General features: G+C 40.0%; 1 protein-coding gene across 3 annotated transcripts in view; it reads right to left on the bottom strand.

The window, feature by feature from the left end:
* Positions 1-18,702, bottom strand: part of LOC115798084 (calcium-activated potassium channel subunit alpha-1-like) — a 107,903-nt gene that overhangs the window by 19,182 nt on the left and 70,019 nt on the right. For 2 of the 3 annotated variants that reach the window (XM_030754781.1, XM_030754780.1), the window contains exons 13-21: positions 18,374-18,443; positions 18,045-18,200; positions 17,740-17,849; positions 17,266-17,334; positions 16,705-16,791; positions 15,624-15,700; positions 7,608-7,701; positions 793-916; positions 208-432 (exon numbers count right to left, since the gene is read on the bottom strand). In XM_030754781.1, the coding sequence (XP_030610641.1) occupies positions 208-432; positions 793-916; positions 7,608-7,701; positions 15,624-15,700; positions 16,705-16,791; positions 17,266-17,334; positions 17,740-17,849; positions 18,045-18,200; positions 18,374-18,443 (1,012 nt within the window). Of the gene's footprint in view, positions 1-207; positions 433-792; positions 917-7,607; positions 7,702-10,978; positions 11,012-14,745; positions 14,755-15,623; positions 15,701-16,704; positions 16,792-17,265; positions 17,335-17,739; positions 17,850-18,044; positions 18,201-18,373; positions 18,444-18,702 lie in introns of all 3 variants that reach the window. The other variant, XM_030754782.1, reaches the window with a different exon arrangement.

The following is an 18,702-nucleotide window of genomic DNA, read 5'->3' on the forward strand; positions in this document are numbered from 1 at the left end:
GATGGTTTTAAGATGTGTTAACTATGAACATTTTGCAGTGACGGCTTGCAAAATAATGTCCTCTTTATACTGATGAACTGATGATCATGTTTCTGACAAAATATGTCTGTTAATGAGCAGTGTATGCATGCCATTTTAGTAAGACAAAGTCATGACTTTGAAGTGATCGAGATAAGCATTTGAAATTAGTGATCTTTCTCTACTCACAGGCAGAATGGAGACTTTTGGGAAATTATGAAGAGTTTCCCATTCCCGCTTCAGATACTCGAGGGAGCCGACAAACACAATGTGCTTCAGCTCATGGTAGTGAAAGTTGCTTGCTCTCAGAGGCATCACAAAGTTTCTGAGACCGATCAACGCTGATTTCACATCTCCAAATATGCACACAACCACATGACCGCTCAGAACAGTCATGGCTGCCTCACTCCTTGTCTGAGAGGGAAAGAAGGGGATAAGGGATAAATACGTTCCTGGCTTGAATTTGCATAAATAGTCATTTCTAACAAATGTTAGTGCTTTCTCTTTTTTCAGTGAGCCTGCTCACCCTGTAAAATATATCATGAGGTTCAGGACTGCAATGAAAGTAATTTGAAAAATGGCATATGTATTAGTACAAGAAATGTTCTATAGTACAGGGCCCTCTTGTAGCAAATGACATGTCAAACACCTCATTACAGAGTGTTTAAGTGCCCTGTCAACCTCTGATAGTGCTTTGTGACATGACACATCTGTCACTGGGGAGAAGAGTGTCAGGGACAAATGACGTGTACCGAGTGAAGGAGCAGGACCCACCAAGATGACCTTCTCAATGTCTTTGGACGGGCACCAGTGAAACATCCCTGTGGAGTCGTATTTCTTTACGTTCTCATCCATGCTCTCAATCTGCTCATTTCCCGGGATGAGGAGTGGGTCATGTCTAATTAAACAAAAAGATGGGAGGGAGAGAGTGAAAGAATATCATCAGACTCACTTTGAAAAAAATGAACCTTTCAGAGCCACAAGTCTTTTTTTTTTTCTCATACATTTCATAAATTAACCATGAGAATATTTGGCAATCTCCAAATAAGGTGCTTGTTCTCAAAAAAAAAAAAAAAAAGTCGCTTTCTTCCCTTTTCCCCCCCTCTTTGCTTTTTCCTGTCAGAGGCCATCTGCGGAAATGCCAACAAAACTGCCATGTCATCAAGCAGAGTGACATCAGCAGCGGCAGCCAGGCGGAAGAAGATGGCAGCAACACACTGCGTTGACTGGCATGAGCACGGAGATGCAATTACGCCCCCTTACTGCATACAGCTTTTGACGTAGTGGTAAAAGCTTTAACAGACCAGACTTTAAATATTTCAGCAATTTGCCCAACCATATTTGCTTGCCAAAGTGAAGGGTATTAATGTTTAAACAGACCATCAGAACTATATCAAATAATTTCACTGGTGAACATTAACACTGACCACTAAAGTGGTCTCCCAACATGAGTACCTGCTTTTGTATCATGCTCGTTCTGGTCAGAGTGATATGATCTTTTAGGATCATACAGTTAATTAAAAAAAATATATAAAATCAGTATAGTATAAATTTCTTTCAAACAGTATGTCCATGCAAAATCATTAGTCTCACTTTTTCAGTGTTGACGCATTTTCACAACAGTGTATCATGTAAATATACTCGAAAAAATTAAAAGAACACTTTGAAAACGCATTATATCTCAATGGGGAAAAAAAAAATCATTCTGGATATCTATATTGATATGGACTAGGTAATGTCTTAGGAATGAAAGGATGCTGCATCTTTTGATGGAAATGGAAATGAAATGAAAATGATAAGCCTACATGGGGCTGAATTCAAAGACACCTTGAAAAGCAAAGTTAAAAAAAAAAAAAATTATGCTAGCCCACTTTGCAGAAATTTCACTGCAGTAACTCAAAATGATACTTGGTAGTTTTTATGGCCCCCACGTGTTTGTATGCATGCCTGACAGCATCGGCGGACGCTCCCAGTGAGGTGATGGACGGTGTCCTGAGGGATCTCCTTCCAGATCTGGACCAGGGCACCACTGAGCGTCTAGACAGTCTGAGGTGCAACCTCATCGGATGAACAGAAACATAATATCTCAGAGGTGGTCTATTGGATGTAGGCCAGGCAAGGGTGGGGCCAGTCAGTAGTATCTATTCCTTCATCCAATCAGGAACTGCCTGCAAGCTCTCACCACATGAGGCCGGGCATTGTCGTGCACTGGGAGTAACCCAGGACCCACTGCACCAGTGAAGTGTCTGACACTGGGTCCAAGGATTTCATCCTGATATCTAATGGCAGTCAGGGTGCTTGTAGAGGTCTGTGTGTCCCTCCATGGATATGCCTCCCCAGATCATCGCTGACCCACCACCAAACCAGTAATGCTGAATAATATTACAGGCAGCATAACGTTCTCCATGGCTTCTCCAGACCCTTTCACATCATTCACATGTGCTCAGGGTGAAACTGCTTTCATCTGTGAAAATCACAGGGTGTCAGTGGTGGAGCTGCCAATTCTGGTGTTCTGTGGCAAATGTCAATCGAACACCACAGTGCCGGGCAGTGAGCACACTGCCCCTCCCTGAGCCTGGTTCTGACGGAGGTATCTTCCTGTTAAAAGGGAGTTTTTCCTTCCGCTTGCTTGTAGGGGGTCGTTTTGACTGGGTTTTCTGTGTAATTATTGTAGGGTCTTTACCTTACAATATAAAGCACCTTGAGGTGACTGTTTGTTGTGATTTGGCACTGTATATATATAAAACTGAATTGAATTGAATTGAACTGAACTGAATTAAATTGAATTGAATAGAGGACGTCAGGCCCTCTGGCCAACCTCATGAAGTCTGTTTCTGATTGTCTGGTTGGAGACATGTGGCCTGCTGGAGGTCATTTTGTAGGACTCTGGCAGTGTTTATTCTCTTCCTTCTTGCACAAAAGAGCAGATACGATCCTACTGATAGGTTAAGGACCTTCTACGCCCTTTTTCAGCTCTCCTAGAGTAACTGCCTGTCGCCAGGCATTTCCTCCATGCTCCTGAGACGATGCAGCAAATCTTCTGGCAATGGCATGTATTGATGTGCCATTCTAGTGGAGTTGGACTACCTGTGCAAGCTCCAGGTATGGCCTCATGCTACCAGTAGTGACACTGACCCTAGCCAAATGCAGAACTAGTGAAAGACCAGTCAGAAAAGATGAGGATGGAAAAAATGTCAGTGACCTGGAAAACCATTCCTGTCTTAGGGGTTGCCTCATTGTTGCCTCTCTAGTCTACCTGCTGTTAATTTCATTAACACCAAAGCAGCTGAAACTGATTAACAGCCACCTCTACTACTTAACTGACCAGATCAATAGTCTAATGGTTTAATTGACTTGATGCTACACTCTCATTCAAAAGTGTTCCTTTAATTTTTGGAGTATAATAATCAAATACATGATATATAGTGTAAATTATTCTACTATCATTAATTTAGACAATGGAATTTTGTAAAATACTACAATTTTAACATTTCATCAAGCTATAATTCAAACAAAAAATACTCTGTTCTATGATGACGTTTTTAGCGCACATCTTTTATCTGAGGAAAGATCGCCCCAGCCACGTTGATAATACTGCCCAATACAATTCCCTTTGCCCTAAACTGACTTTTTCAGATTCACATCAAAGTTTAAAAATCGTATCTTTTGAAAATCCAGACAACAGTCTTCTGTCACTGTCCAAAACCTTTTCAATTGTTCTTCTCCTCGTAAGACGAGCATCTCTTTAATCCATGCAAGTATGTGCCTTAAAAGAATGGGTACCTTAAGTAACATGTTAAGTATGTATGAAAGTGTCAGCTGAAACTACCATCCCTCAGGCTCTAAGAGAATCAAGCCAAAAAAAAAAAAAAAAAGCCTTTGGGCTCATATACCCCTAGGCAAGACCTGGATGTCCTTTCAAGAATATAAGTAGCGGGAGAGGGAAACATCTTTTCTAGCTCTTTGTCGATGCAGTTTCACTTTGAAAAGTGTGTGTACAATAAATTCTCTCTGTAAAAGTATGTACATTATTAACTTTTAAAAGTACATTGCTAACAAAAATGTGAAAGAAAAAAAAGCAGAAAGCAATAATTCTCCAACAAATTGAAAGTGGGTTCCCAAAAAAACAATTAGACTAACTCACATGAAATGGTTGGCTGCTTTTCTTTGTCATATCTTCTGGACTGATGGCTGCATGAAATCAGACATTACCACAGACTTTTTTTTTTTTTTTGGTCTAATCAAAAGAAATGGAAGTGGCATCTTTGACAAACCTTAGGTCTACAGATTCAGCCAAGACAATCATAAATTATCATAAATAACTTGAATTAGAGTATTTAAATTCTGCGTGTGAACGAAATTCAAGTTCTAAAACGAGTGGAAGCATTTAGTGGTTTTACACCTTGGCTAAATATTTCATCAAAAGTCAAATGTTTCACCACTCACTCAGTGGAGCCACTGTCACTTCAGTTTGTCCTTGTGAAGATGACTGGTGAGGCAGAGCTCTGCCAGGATAGCTATCGCTCACTGTCAGCCATGACGGCCTGTCACTACCCTGCACTGCCAATTGCCTCAGCAGTGCTGTAACAGACATGACGTGTATGTCACTGCGCTCCGATGTGACCAAATGCGTTATGACATCCCGCAGTTAGATGTGTCTTATGACCCATCAAGGAGCCTGTGGAAATGGTGTTAATTTCAGAGAGGTCGTCATTGCTAAGTTCTAGACAGGTCATGTTAGTTTGCTGGAACTAGAAGCGAACTGTCTCGTGGAAACGTGATCGCTTTTTTTCCTCTCGCGCGGTTTGTTTCATCAGACAGAAGCAGAAGTGTCCGCTGAGTGACACTTCTGTGTACTTTTAAAGATTCAAACTGATCAGCGGCGTAATTCGCTGCTTTATGATGACACGTTTGACAAGACTTCACACATCATTACCTCAAAGCATAGGGCCAGGTGTTTTCTGGAGGAGCGTAATGACAGCTGAGAGAGCCATAAAGAAGGCAGACATGCACATTATGTAGATCTTCTAATTCAGCATCACTGCACTAGCTTTCTGTAACACAAGCAACCGAGAGCAGGCAAAGTCTTTGAAAACCCTCCACATCATGAAAACTGACAAAGGCCTGCTCTTCAAAACCCACAGCCAATCTGTTGATCATTATTTATTTACAAAGGCCTTGAGGCCGCAGGTCCTGTAAAAACACATTTGATATAGTATACACCCAGATGTTTTTTTCTCTGCTTGTTGCAATGAAGTATCCCTTAGGCTACCACGGCGAATCCCTCTCTAGCGTGTAGGCAGCAGACGCTGCATGAAATATCACATCCACCTGTACTGAACAGTATAAGCATGGCAAGTAGATGGATTGTTTTGGTGTGTTGATTTTTCGCTGATGGCTATAGCATTGGAAAAGCCTGGTTTTGTTACCCAAGAGCCTGGAAGTCACCTGGAGCGATTCAACTTTGAAACCACTTTGAACCAAATCAAACAAGGGCAAACGCCCACCTGGAAAAATAAATAAATAAATAACAGAGGCCAGACATCAAAGGAAACGGTAATGTATGCATACAAACAATTTTAGTTATAAAACAAAGCAATTTTCTTCAGTGAACAATACAGACATATGTGGGTTTGATTTCCAAATGTGAAGCATGTCACAGCCATATTAGCAGTGGGAACCTAAAGTCATCTGTCAGGTTTAATTAAATTCCATTTGTTCTGTTGCACTTTGTATACATCAGGCTGCAGGTCTTCCCTGCTGCCTGGCTTCCTTATAACACTGCACTTAATGACAGTGACTACTATTATTATCGTCCCTGTAATGGGTTCTTGTTGAATAACAGTGTTATCTCCAGTCAAGATCAATACACTCCGATTTAATTTCACGAGACAAGATAAAAGCAAGGTAGCATTTGAATTCGCCTTTCATTGTGATGATACATATCATCTGTGGCCTTACGTGCTGAAAAGACCTCAGAGGGATCCGACAATAGATGAATAGCCTTGGGCTATCTATCCTTTAGAGCCTCTCTGACTGCCTGGTGCTGTCATTAGTGCCAGGCCTGTTTAAGAACTGTAGTCTGTGGGTGTCACATGAAACCTTGTGGCATAGAGCTCATCTCAAAGGCTGACATACTTGCCATGAAAACAGGAGCACAGAACAATGTTCTTTAAGATGCTCTCCATAATGCATTGGTGAGTCCAACCAGTGCTGCGTTTCTTCTTTAAAGCAATATGCAGGTATTTCTACTTTTTTCATCAAAGCTACATTACTGGCTACATTTATATCAGCAAGAGGTCAAATAACCATGTGTAACATGAAAGAGAGGTCCTTCTAGTTTATGATCATCATTCTTTTGCTGAATAGGAAGCTAGTCTGGATGTTACCTGTACAACACTATACAAAAGACAAAGTTAGCAGCTATATTGGAATATTTTGCTGCAAAACAGCCTGAAGATTTCCCTCCCCTAGAGACCAAAGTACAGCTAAAAGGGGAGTAACTATAGGAGTCATCAAATGAACATGAACTGTTTCTCTGTATTTACTGGTTGTGTATACAGGCAATTGTTTTCCCACTCCTTAATCATAACCAGGCTATTCTGATTCCCATGGTGTCAGAGCTTCTTGTGTCTCACGGATGCAGACAAGGTGGCCTTTGGCATTTCAGGCCAGATTCAGGCCATCAGTGATACCAAGGTTGAAGGAGATCTGAGTGATGGGGGAGGGCGAGGTCATGGAGAGCTTCAAACATGAGGAACAGAATCTTGTATTTAGTAAAGATCTGGGAGCCACTGAAGCTGGATGAGCAGAGGTGTAATATGATTGGTGGACTTGGTGCAGGTGATGATCCTTGCAGCTGAACTTTGTGCCATTTGGAGCTGACTAAGATGTACGTTGGGGGAAACCAGAGAGAATGGCATTACAATAATCTAGCTGAAAGGTGACCAGGGCATGAACAAGAACCTTGAGAAAGAAAAAGGTGTAGTCTTGAAATGTCACATAGGTGGAAGTATGCTGAATGTGAGACATTATTGATGGGGGGTGGTAAAATAGAGAGTATTATCCCAAATGACACCAAGACTTTTAACACTGGGCGAGGTGTGAACTGAAGAAGCATCTGTGGAGGCAGCAAAAGAGTGTACTTTGGACCATGTTCTCTGAACCAATGAGGATGACTTTTAGTGCCATTTAATTTGAGGTCATTTGTCATCCAGGCAGTGATGGCCTGGAGGCAAAGCTAAAGAACCCTTTGGTGTCAAATTTAAAGGCACTGGGTTAGCATAATTTTTCAACATGCAGAGTTAATGTTGTGATAAGGCATAGTTTAGCCCAAGCCTAAACCTAACCAAGTGGAGTTTTTGTGTATAAAACTAAGCAGTCAGTGTAAACTTGTGACTTTCTGTAGTATTTGAATATATAACAACTTTATAAGTGAATAATATGCCAATATTGAGCTTAGAGTTTGTTGATTTTTTGTGCAGTTTAAAGTTTGGTTATTAAAGAAGCTATATGCATTTTTAAAATGAGGGAAAATCTTTGTAGATCATTAATATACAGAAACACAGATGTCTCTGTGTGGCACCTACCTCATTATCTTAGGTGAGGAATTTGGAGAATTCCTCATGCCTCCATTACGTTGCTTTTTTTTGGGCGATAGCGCTGACTGTTGGTCCTCTTGAACTGCAACAAAATACCAAACAAACAGTATGATGGCAGGAAATTACCAGAAGTCAAGTAAAAATCCACACAGCAGGGACAACAAAAGAATAGCACAGCACAATCTGAGGTCAGTGAATTCAAATAGATAATATACATACAGGGACAGAGTGGAAAAGAGGTTGGGTGAACAAGATGGAGTGGACAGGACAATTTAACTAGTGGGTAGCACGAAACAGTCCAGTGTTTGCATAATGCAGACAGGATACATTAGCACATCATTTGCATGGTTGTGTATGGAGATGCAAACATGCAGTAGTGCCATTATCAACCATCATGCCATTTGCTAAAGTCTAATCTGGGAGGTTTTATTTACCATAAACACTAATCCATTGAACTGGTGTAATCCACCTGTCAACAGTTTTATCATTGAGATAATGTAGTACCACAAATATCTTAAAGGCTGTTAAGATGTTGTAATCCTGTGTTAGTTAAAGTTAGATCTAGACTTGTATCACTTTTGCTCCTACTAATCACTTATGTTCTCATTTAATTTAGGTAATAACCTTTAAATATTAAGCATCTAATCCTACAAATAAGGGTGCTTTTGAGTCAGAATTGAATGCTGGATTACTGGTCTTTGTTCATCTTGGGAGTGGTGCCCTTGGCTTATACAATTAGAATAGTTCTTGTGCCAGAGTGATTTATGTACAGCTGAGGTGCCCTTTGGACATTGTCTTTATCACTTCAGCAAACTGCACTGAGCTCTTCATAGGGAACGAATTATAAGTTTTACCCCTGAGTAAAGTAATCGGGCAAATATTTTTACAAGCTAATATCACAGCTGAAGAAAACAACTCTACTCTGTGGCAGTTGCTGGTACAATAAATACAAGCAGCAAGAAAAGTGTTTTACTAATAGCGCTTTAACAGCCATCGTTCATTGGGAATAGCTTGTTACAGGTCACGGAAAAGACACTTGGGTACCTTTTTAACTGACGGTTCAAGCCGTGAACTGTTTTTTCAGCCTTTTCTGCCTTTCTTTCTTTTTTTTAAACAAAAGCGGGTCAATGGTTTTCATTAAAATGAATAAAGTCACAAAGATCTTGCTCCTCTGCCGATGAACGCATGATTTCAAACACTTCTAGCATGTCGAAGACTGACACCATAATGGAAAACGTTGAAAAACAGGGGGCTTTCCAGTTGAGAGAGATGCTCCAACACACTGGCCCTTCACATCTTGCTCGGCCTGTTCAATATTTAATGTTTCACAGCTGACAGCTGCACACACTGGGTCATTAGTAAGGAATGCTACACATGCAACCACTCCAGACTGGCAAGCACATGCTTTGGTTGTGCTGTTGTTGAGTCCAGCCTGCCAAACACGCAAAGGGTAGGAAGGATGTGGGGGGGATGTGGCCCTTACACTGTTTCTGACTGAGTGTGGTGTTACTGAAGTGACTGGGGTGGTATCTGTATTTCACCGGCAGGCTACGGGCCCGCTGAAGCCGGCTGACCTCTTCCGCCACCCCCGGTGGCCGGCCTACCTGGGTCAAGTCCTCGGAGCCCACGAAGCTCAGTCTCAGAGCGGAGAGCTCAGTGGGGGGCAGCAGGCTTCCCTTGCGGTTGTTTACCAAAGGGACTGACAAAGCAGCAACTCCACTATAGGGTCCCTTACAGACCTCACTGGCTGAGTTGTGGTTCGGTTTAGCTGACTTGTACCGATAAGCTGATGGCTGGATTAAGGGACTGTTGTTTACTGCTAAATGAAGAGGAGTCAAAGTCAGCAGCTATACAATGCAATATTCTTTGTTTGTTTTTTTGTAAAGTGTTAGTTCACTCAAAGCACAGAAAACATATTTCCCCCATTAACTCTTCGGGTATCCAACCTGATGGATTTGTAGTATTTGGAGAGGTTTTGAAGAGACAATGCAAAAGAGGGGAGTAAGATTTCATTTGTGATACTCAGAAACACTGAAAAACAAACTGACAATTGATGTGCTAATCTTTATATCATACTGAAGAATGAAAAGAGCTCACAGTACATTCTGTAGAAACAGAGCTGTTGTTGCAAATACATGTTGCTGGATTTTTTGTTATGCTGTGAGAACCACAGTGTATTCTGTGGAGGCACATTTATTGTTAAAAAAAAAAAAAAAGCTAATATATCTCAATGAGAGGAGAAAGTAGTGCTTTTGTTATGATTTCAGTGAACTAATCCTTTAATTCTCTAAGCTAAACACAAGGTAGGATTTGATTTAAACCGACATCAGTAAGACCAGCAGTGTGTATGTTAATAAAACATCTTGTGACTCTTATCATAATTAAAGGACAGTCACTGGTTTTGGGGGGTAATTCTTTCTGGCACAAGAATGCTAATGGCTGAATAATTAAAAAAAACCTCATTTTTATTTAACACCACTTAACCACTTCCTGTAACCACCGATGAAATGTTGGATTTGACACTTACTTTGATATTTATAATAAAGATGAATTAATAAATATGCTTTCAGGTGTTTTAGCCATTGTTATGCTACCAGAACGAGGAGGTGACAGTGTGAATCAGCAGCCACTAGCTGCTGTATGCAGTTTATCCCTGATGAAGGAGGGAGGAATGAATTCAATATACACTTTAATACTAGCAATATAATAGAGGTAAAGCTGGTGAAGATAAAAGAGACAGAAGAGCTGTGTTTTTCCCGAGTTCAAAAATGTCTGGGAGCTAAAACCAGAGAAGAGAGATGATTATTTCAACAGTCAGCTGTCTAGCAGATTATCCTTCCTGCTCCAGACCTCCACTATTCATCTGCCCCACGTCAAACATGCACAGCACTTCTCCAGGACAACGCAATGTGGCAGATTTGCTGCCTATCACAGATCCTGTTAAAGTGAACTGCCCACTAGTTTCACACTCCTTTAAGTGCTGGACGAATGCTGAGAATGCTTAAAATCAGCTCTTTGCATTTTAACATGTTTTAGTCAATTTTGCAAAGATGAAATGCCTTTGTATTCTATAATTAGAATGTTTTAAAGTTATTTTTGTGCAGATTTAGTTTATGCACACTCACAGTGAAGCAGTAGCGACATCTGCTGCTGAGCTTTAACTGATACCTAGCACAAAGAAGCAACTCAAACTGTTTCCTAATGCTCTGCATATGACATACAGTCATGGATGGTGATAGACTGGACAGTGAAATACAGCAGGTCAGGGACAGTTCAAATATTAATAACTGAGAATGCACAAGTGGAAGGGTTAGACACAAGTGAGTAAAGAGAGAGAGAGAATGGAAATCAAAACTTACTTGATTTGATATATCCATTATAGCTATTTTTAGCTGAGAAAAATGCAGAGACGGATGAGAGGTTACAGAGAAGAACAGGTCGTAATGAAAGCAAATTATAAGTGACAACTGTAAACAGAAAGCTGAGGGATTTCTCTTGAAGGCACTTGGAGAAAAAAAAAAATTGAGGCCGTGAAGACAATGCGGACAAAGCAATGAGAAATAAAACAGGTCAGTTAGAAATATGATTTTCAGAGATGTGGTCAGTAATCTTTGTCAGTGGCTTGCTCGCTACATTTGTAGTCATCTGCTAAATAGGCAGAGTCACTGTAAGCAGTGATTTGGCTATTTGCTAATCAAAAGAGGACTAAAGGTGTTGCTTAAAAACTGAGCTGCATTTAGATGAAAATTGTAGAAAATCTATTAAAATTTAACTTCCTGAAGTCCAAGTTGGTGTCTGAAAAGCTTATTTAGTCCTATTAAGAGTCTCAAACTCAAATATTACCACGTTTCTATGACAGAGAATTATTTATTATTATCTGTTATTTAGTATCAGTTATTAAGCTGCTCATATTTACCCTCCAGTGAAGGTTAAATGTAAGTTAAGTAGTCATTTAATGTTGCTAAATCATGAAGCAGGTTTTTATTTATTCCAAAGTGGGGAAAAAAGTCATTAAAATGTTTGTTTTTTTTCAGCCTGACATGTGCAATCAAAAACAGCACACATTCACCAATGCACAGCATAAACCCGGACTTACGACGCGTTACTATCCTATTTTTTCTTGCCTTTTTCAAAAGCTGTTTTTCCTATGCCCTCCCATGCCTGAGACGACCTGCACAGATGTACGTAACTTTCGGTGAGTCCCACACACGCTCATTAGTAACTTATTTCAACCCCTTGCTTACATTAAAGGTCATGCATTGAGCTTAAGGCAGGACAGTGACAGCAATGTTCAAACAGGGACCGTGCTGGTCCTGGCATCTGTCGCCTGCAATCGAATGGCGCGAGCAGAGTCACAGGACTAACAGGCTAGCATCTGTCCCACAACGAGAGAAAAGGAGAGGGGCGGGGGCACTCGGCTGCCTGGTGGTTAGGAACTGTCAGGCTGAGTTTCATGACAACCGGTAGCACTCCAAAAATGAAAATGCAAACATAATTTCCATGTCAGGCCACATAAGGCCTCGCTCCACGCGTCTCCCGCACCGTGTCGACAGCAACTCTGGAGCTCTGCTTGAGCGTTGCTAGCCAGGCCATGCTCAAAGCACACAACCCTGGAAAACACATTGAGGGGTAAAAATGCCCAGACATGTTCAACTATACACAGAATGGTTTTTGATCAAGAGTCGTTCACTAAAAATGTATGACAGCCTACAATGTTTTCCAGCAAACTGTATCAACGCTCTGCAACCTCAGACACATTCTTCATGCCTCCTGCGATACATCAGCACGATTTAACATGCCCTGTGGCTTTAAAAGGGAAATCACACTTGAATTAAGATTTCATATGCAGCTCAATTCGGTTAAAGTCAGTTTGTTAAAATCCAATACGATCCAGCACTGTTCATCTTGTCTTTTGTTCCTCTTACAATCCAACAATATTGCATTGTGTTCTCAATTCAGTCACAATTCAACTTAAAAGCATCCCAAAACTTCTCCAATTAATGGAGTATTGGTTTGTCTGCTGAAGGTTTGGGAGATTTTACCCCCAGTTCTTGTTCAAGTTGTCAATATTAATTTAATAAATCCAGTAGACTAACCTCAATATATACTGTAGTCGCAACAAAATCCCCCTCAGCTGCTCTCATGATCATGTGAGGGTCATTATTTAAAAAAAAAAAATGCACATACAGATACCTCAAATCCTATCCTGTTCACCCATTTCTCCAATGTACAATAGTGAAATATTTGGATTAAATTGATGTTGCTTAAGTTATCTTGGAAAGATAAAGTTACCATCTCCAGTGACATCATTATAAGATTTATGCGCTCCTATCAAAACTAATTATTTGGGGAAATGCACAGCTGTACATTGTTCATGGCCTCAGCCTTGATTTTTTGCAATATATTGGTGAGGTCACTGGAGGGAGAAATACTGCTACGCACTATTTTGCATCAGTGACTGCTGGCTGATCTAATTTTACACTACAGGTCAATTTGAATTCACGTTCTCTTGACAAAACACGAGCAAAACAGTAGACCAGCATGCTTCACCTCAAAACGTAGCAACAGACAGAGAAGAGCACCAAAATCATAAAGCTAAAACACTAAAGCAACATCTACATCCATGACAGCGACAAGGCTGCTTCAATTTGACAGCACACAGAACTAAAGACACACGGTGCATGTTACAACACTGAAGAGCACATGTCATGGCGACAACTTACAGGCACGTAAAGTGGCTGAGCAATCATTAACAGAGACAGCAGAGAGTGGGATGTCCCGTCGAGGGGAGTCCATGTTACAACGCACATTAACCGGCATGCAAGTGCAGTCCCGCTCTGAGCGACCGCAATCAAAACAACATGCCAGTTTCATTTTCTTGTAGGCAGGCGTCTTGGCTACAGTCAAAGGTTCATATGAGAGGAGAGGAAGAGCAGGTTAATGTAGAGGGTCATTCTGAAGGAACAGTGGACAAAGGAAGAACAGGGCATGGAGGACGGCTGGCTGCTGGGATGTACAAGACGAACTTTCGTTGTGCCACTGTGCATTTTTTTTTCTTAGTTATTTAGTTCAATTAAATTCTTAACCAGCCTGAGTGTTGTGAAGAACTACACCCTTTCCCCTCACTTAATCATGACCCTTTGACCTCATGTTTGCTAGGGCTCCTCTAGATTTTTGAGGCCATACTCTGTTTATAAGGAGGAATATTTTCCAAATCAAATATTAATAATACTAACACATATGTAGCTGGTTTGGGTTTAGTGTCGCTTCACTATGAACTCAATGAAATATTTTTCCATGCTTGCTAGTCAACTTCTAATAAACCAAGCATGAACATCATGATAGATTGTATTACAATCTTATAAAGGCCCAAAAATCTTAAATGTTTACTTTTTTTTTTGTTACTAATTCTAATTAAGAACAGAAAACTGGAGACAGCAGAAATCTCCCAAACAAAGGTTAAAGGTTAGCTTCTAGAAAAAAATCAATGCGTGCCTCCAGAAAAAATAAAAAAAACACTTGCAAGAATTTATAGTGCATAAAAGCACACGTAGTTTTAAGTGACCCATAGTGCACGACAAATTTGCTATTTTTCCTGAAATATTCCCTTTATCAAAAATGCTGGAAGTAATTATGCAGCCATCTCTGTGGATTACTCCATTTGAGTATTTCATTTTCATTTTATCAAACAATAAAAATGAAAAATGTTTTCCATTTTTCACCCCAGTCTGTTTCTGGCTGAGGTCGTTTTGCCAGGATGCTGCATTTGTTAAAGGACAGCAGGTCCATCTGGTGGTGATTTGGAGAATTACTAACTCAAGCAGGCACGCATGAATGCTGCAATGTTTGCATTTTAGCAAAAAAAAGGGTATTCTTGTGCTCTGGAAATTTTGTATAAAATTGTTATTGTTGCTCCTTTCTTTTGAAAGCTGTAAAAATCAGATTTAAATTAAAAAAAAGAAAGAAAGAAAAAAACAAAACAACGTGCACATGACAACAACGAGAGATCCAGGCAGCGTCGACCATTGTACATGCAACATTTAGAGTACATTCAAACAGGTCACTTTAATCAGAGGTACAGTAGCAGGCTGTGTTTTTGAAGCGGAAACAAATCCACATTACTCACAATATATCACTATTAAGTGGATTTTAAAAGAAATGTGTGCCAAGTTCCCAAGCAGCAGGAAAAGAATATATCACATGTCAAGGTTAGGTGTTAGCTTTAATACTACAAACTGTGCGGTATATCCAAGCAGAAGAACATGTAGCACGTGGTACTTTTAAGGTTTTAGAAACACATGATCCATCCAGGTACCCTTGGTGTTAACAGTCTCTCTGAATGCCTGTTAACATCACAAAGTTATCAACAGTGAACACAACCACTGTACAGGAAATATATAGCAAACATTCACACAGGCAAACAAACAAAATGCACATTTAGACTGAACCCAGAGACATCTAAGTGGTGTACTCTGTGTATTTAATATAATATGCTATAAACACTATATATGTGTGTAATAGAAGGGATATCTATCTGAGCAACCCATAAGGAATCAGTTCATCCAAATCCACAAAAAGAGGAAGATTTGAAGGATATCTGAAACCTCAGTATGAAAAACAAAAACTAGTTGCATGGTGAGAAAGCTCAAAAGCATTTTTCCATGTAATTTGAGTGAACTGACCCTTAAATGAGAGCAGGCATTCATCTCATACAGAGATCCAAACGTGTAGTTCTGCATGGGGGAAACTTGGAACGCTCCAGTTTGTTTTGGCCGCAGGAAGAAATCTGATGACCTTTTTTCATGCACAACTTACAAGGCTTCATTTCAATGAATAATTAATGCAAGAAATAAATGGTTGAGACAAATGGCTATGTAGGTCACGTAAATACACCTTCACCCTGCTAGTCTACTGCTAACTCATTCTATTTCACTTTAGTCAGAGCGAGGAAATGAATGGGCTCAATCTAACTTAGATAATGTGTTTACATGTAATCACACTTACATTTCTTGCATCCACATTTCTTTATCCTTTTGGGATCAGTTATGTCATCGTGGCAGGCCTTACAATAAAACAGCGCCCTGTGGAAGACAAACGAGAACGGCATGAGCGTTCAGTAAATTGTTTACAGACATTTTATCTTCACTATGGCTGCACAACATCTGCAGCAAGTAATTTTAATTTGTGTGCAATCAGTTTATTAGCAAAAAATTAATGAAGCATCCAATGTATTTGTCAATACTTTTGATGTGCCAACAGTTGAGCAAAGAGTGTGCAATTCAATGGAAGTTCAGTACCAATGTTAAATTAAGCTTCGATCTTTCATTAGTGCTTTGCAGTTTGTCTCGCGCTGCGCCCTCATAAATCTTCTGAGCCCCTGTGGCAGGTAACATCATCATCCAGCCTTGACCACATGCACCTTTAATCTGTCTTTGAATGTCATCCTTGTCCAAGCAAACAGCAGATACAAGCTAACAGCTAGCGTTTCTTGTCACCTCTTCAGCTTCATTGGGTACACTGGCTCAACTGCTCATTAACGCAAATATCTAATCACGTGGCAGCAACTCAATCATCTAATCAGCCAATCGCTACATGCTCACTCCAGGTATGTAGTACATAAGCACATGTTGAGCATTTTCATTGTTGAAATTACAATATAGGCTGCACTGATGCATCGCTTTAATGAAACAATTCATGTTTGTAGGCTGGACTGACTATAAAGATAAATGATACATAGCTTTTGCTAGTTTGTGGTAATTAGCAAGCACCAAAGCATGCACATGTCTATGCTAGCATCTTCCAAACAACAATCAGGCCACAACATATTAAGCATATTGTAAGCACTGGCAACATGTATGCCATACCAATAAAACAAGCATTTAAGCTATGTTAAAAAGGAACTCTCAGGGAACATTATACAGTCATACAATGAATTGTTTACCCTAAGATTATTATCTTTGCAATTTTCTTACACATAATAGCTCAAGATACAGAACCTGTATGACATGCAGCAGCCCAACAGAGCCTCTATTACAGAAAATATTTTACTTTTAGCCACAGTTTAATCTCAGGTCTTATTCATTACCTCTTTACTTCTTTGGCATCACTGGCAATAAAGAAGCCCAAGGTCCCCTCCTGCATTTTCACGTGGTTTCCAGGGTTTATCAGGGTGCTGTGAGGATTTGTAGACCAAAGATGTCAAAGCAGAAAGTTATATCAGAGAATTTGCAAGGCTTTGCACTAATCACTGCTACTGGCACACACAGCAGGGATTAGTTTTCACAACTCATTTGGCAGGATGGCCCCTGTTTATTTAATTAAGTTGATGAAAGCGGATAGCACTTCAAAGAGTATAAATGAGCATCAGTGTGTTAAAGAAACTACTAAAACAAAGCTTCTGCTGTGCTCAAAGAAACCCAACTGCCACCTTCCCCACTCATTTGTCATGATGTTATCAGAGAGCCCTGTGATGTGTGTGAGTAAACCCATTTAGACATCAATTTAGACACATTGTGTAAAGCACTTGTGTTTGCAGTCAACCGGGGAAGCTGATTCAGAGTAGCTTCATCGCTGAAAGCAAATACTGACAGCAAACACACCTGCGTATTAAAGTTTTTGCATGCATGAATGTTAATGCCTGCCTCACCTGCTTTCCCCTTGATCAGACTTGTACTCTATAGCTATCAGCAGCAGCTTTAGCTTCACATAGCAGAGCCTGTAAAAGAGAATAACAATATAATTAGGCATATTAAGTATTTTTAGTTGGAAACCTTCTTAGCTTAGAGTGCCACTTTCTGTTTATCCCCAAATAACTTACATTTAGACTTAAGTTTACACTTTTTAATATTTAAATATGGGGTAAATATGGGATTTGTCAGGCTCTAAATGCATGGAGGCCATACAGTGTCAGTAGTTTTTGTGGTTGTAGTTTTTATATTCTTAGTAAACTATAAACAAACATTAATGTCATTGTCATGTTTCCTTAAAATTAACACAGCAAAAAAGGCCTTCTCTCTATAATTGATTTAACCTGCTATCTCAAGAAAGCGGCTTAATTATTTCAAGCTTACATAATAATTATCTTAGGAGCTTTAAATGCTAATGACTACAATTTACGTACTCGCAAATTGCTGGGAAGGACAAACCCACAAAGGCACTCGACAGATACTCCGTGTACATTTCATTGGCCACTCCTTCAAGGTAATACTTCTGCCATGTGTCCTCCTCAATCTACAACAAAGAGAAAAGTTTATACAAAAATACAACATAAAGACATGCAAGTTTATCACCACCCACTCACCAGATGCTGCATACAGGTCTCATCTGGGATAACCATTATTATTTATTCAGACTTAGTTTCGTGGCCAACTTTACTTTTGAACTTAATCCAGTGAGCACAGATGGACCAGTGTTGGTTGCAGCTACCTTGATGAAGGACCTCATGGAGAAAAGGTTGGCCAGCATGGTGGAGAGGCCCTGAGCCAGGCAGCTCTGGGCGATGAACCCAAGCTTGAGCTCTGCAAGGCAAATGGCGTCATCTCCTTCCTTCCAGTTCCAGCTCGGGATGTTCAGAAGGTGGGCCTGAGGGGAAGAGGGGGAAAAAAAAGTTAGGTTAGATGGTGCAAGCTGTTACAAACTAAGACAAATGATTAAATAATGAAATCTTTTGAACTTATACTGAAACTAAGGTAACTATACAGGAGTAACAAACTAACTGATGACTCCAGCAGCCTTCATAGTTGATAAGCACAAACCTTGTTGTGGTACTGCAACATCTGAGTAATTATTCGGATCTTTGGATGGTAGTTCTTGATAGATATCACCCTGAAGGACAGACAGAAGGCAATGTAAGAACATCTGCAACACTTGCAAAAGTGCACAGATAAAAACCCCTCTGATTTACTCTTGTTCTAGAAATGAAAAAATAACCATGTGACACTATACAGTATGTCTGTAACACGATTTACGCAATTTACTTTTTAATTTATGTTCTGATATTTTAAACTGAAGGCTGAAGAATTTATGGTATCTTCTATGAAGCTGTATATGCAACATTTATCTATTGTATCTCTCAGCTCTTGAT

This window comes from Archocentrus centrarchus, chromosome 19, assembly GCF_007364275.1.
Source record: "Archocentrus centrarchus isolate MPI-CPG fArcCen1 chromosome 19, fArcCen1, whole genome shotgun sequence".
Lineage (NCBI taxonomy): Eukaryota > Metazoa > Chordata > Actinopteri > Cichliformes > Cichlidae > Archocentrus > Archocentrus centrarchus.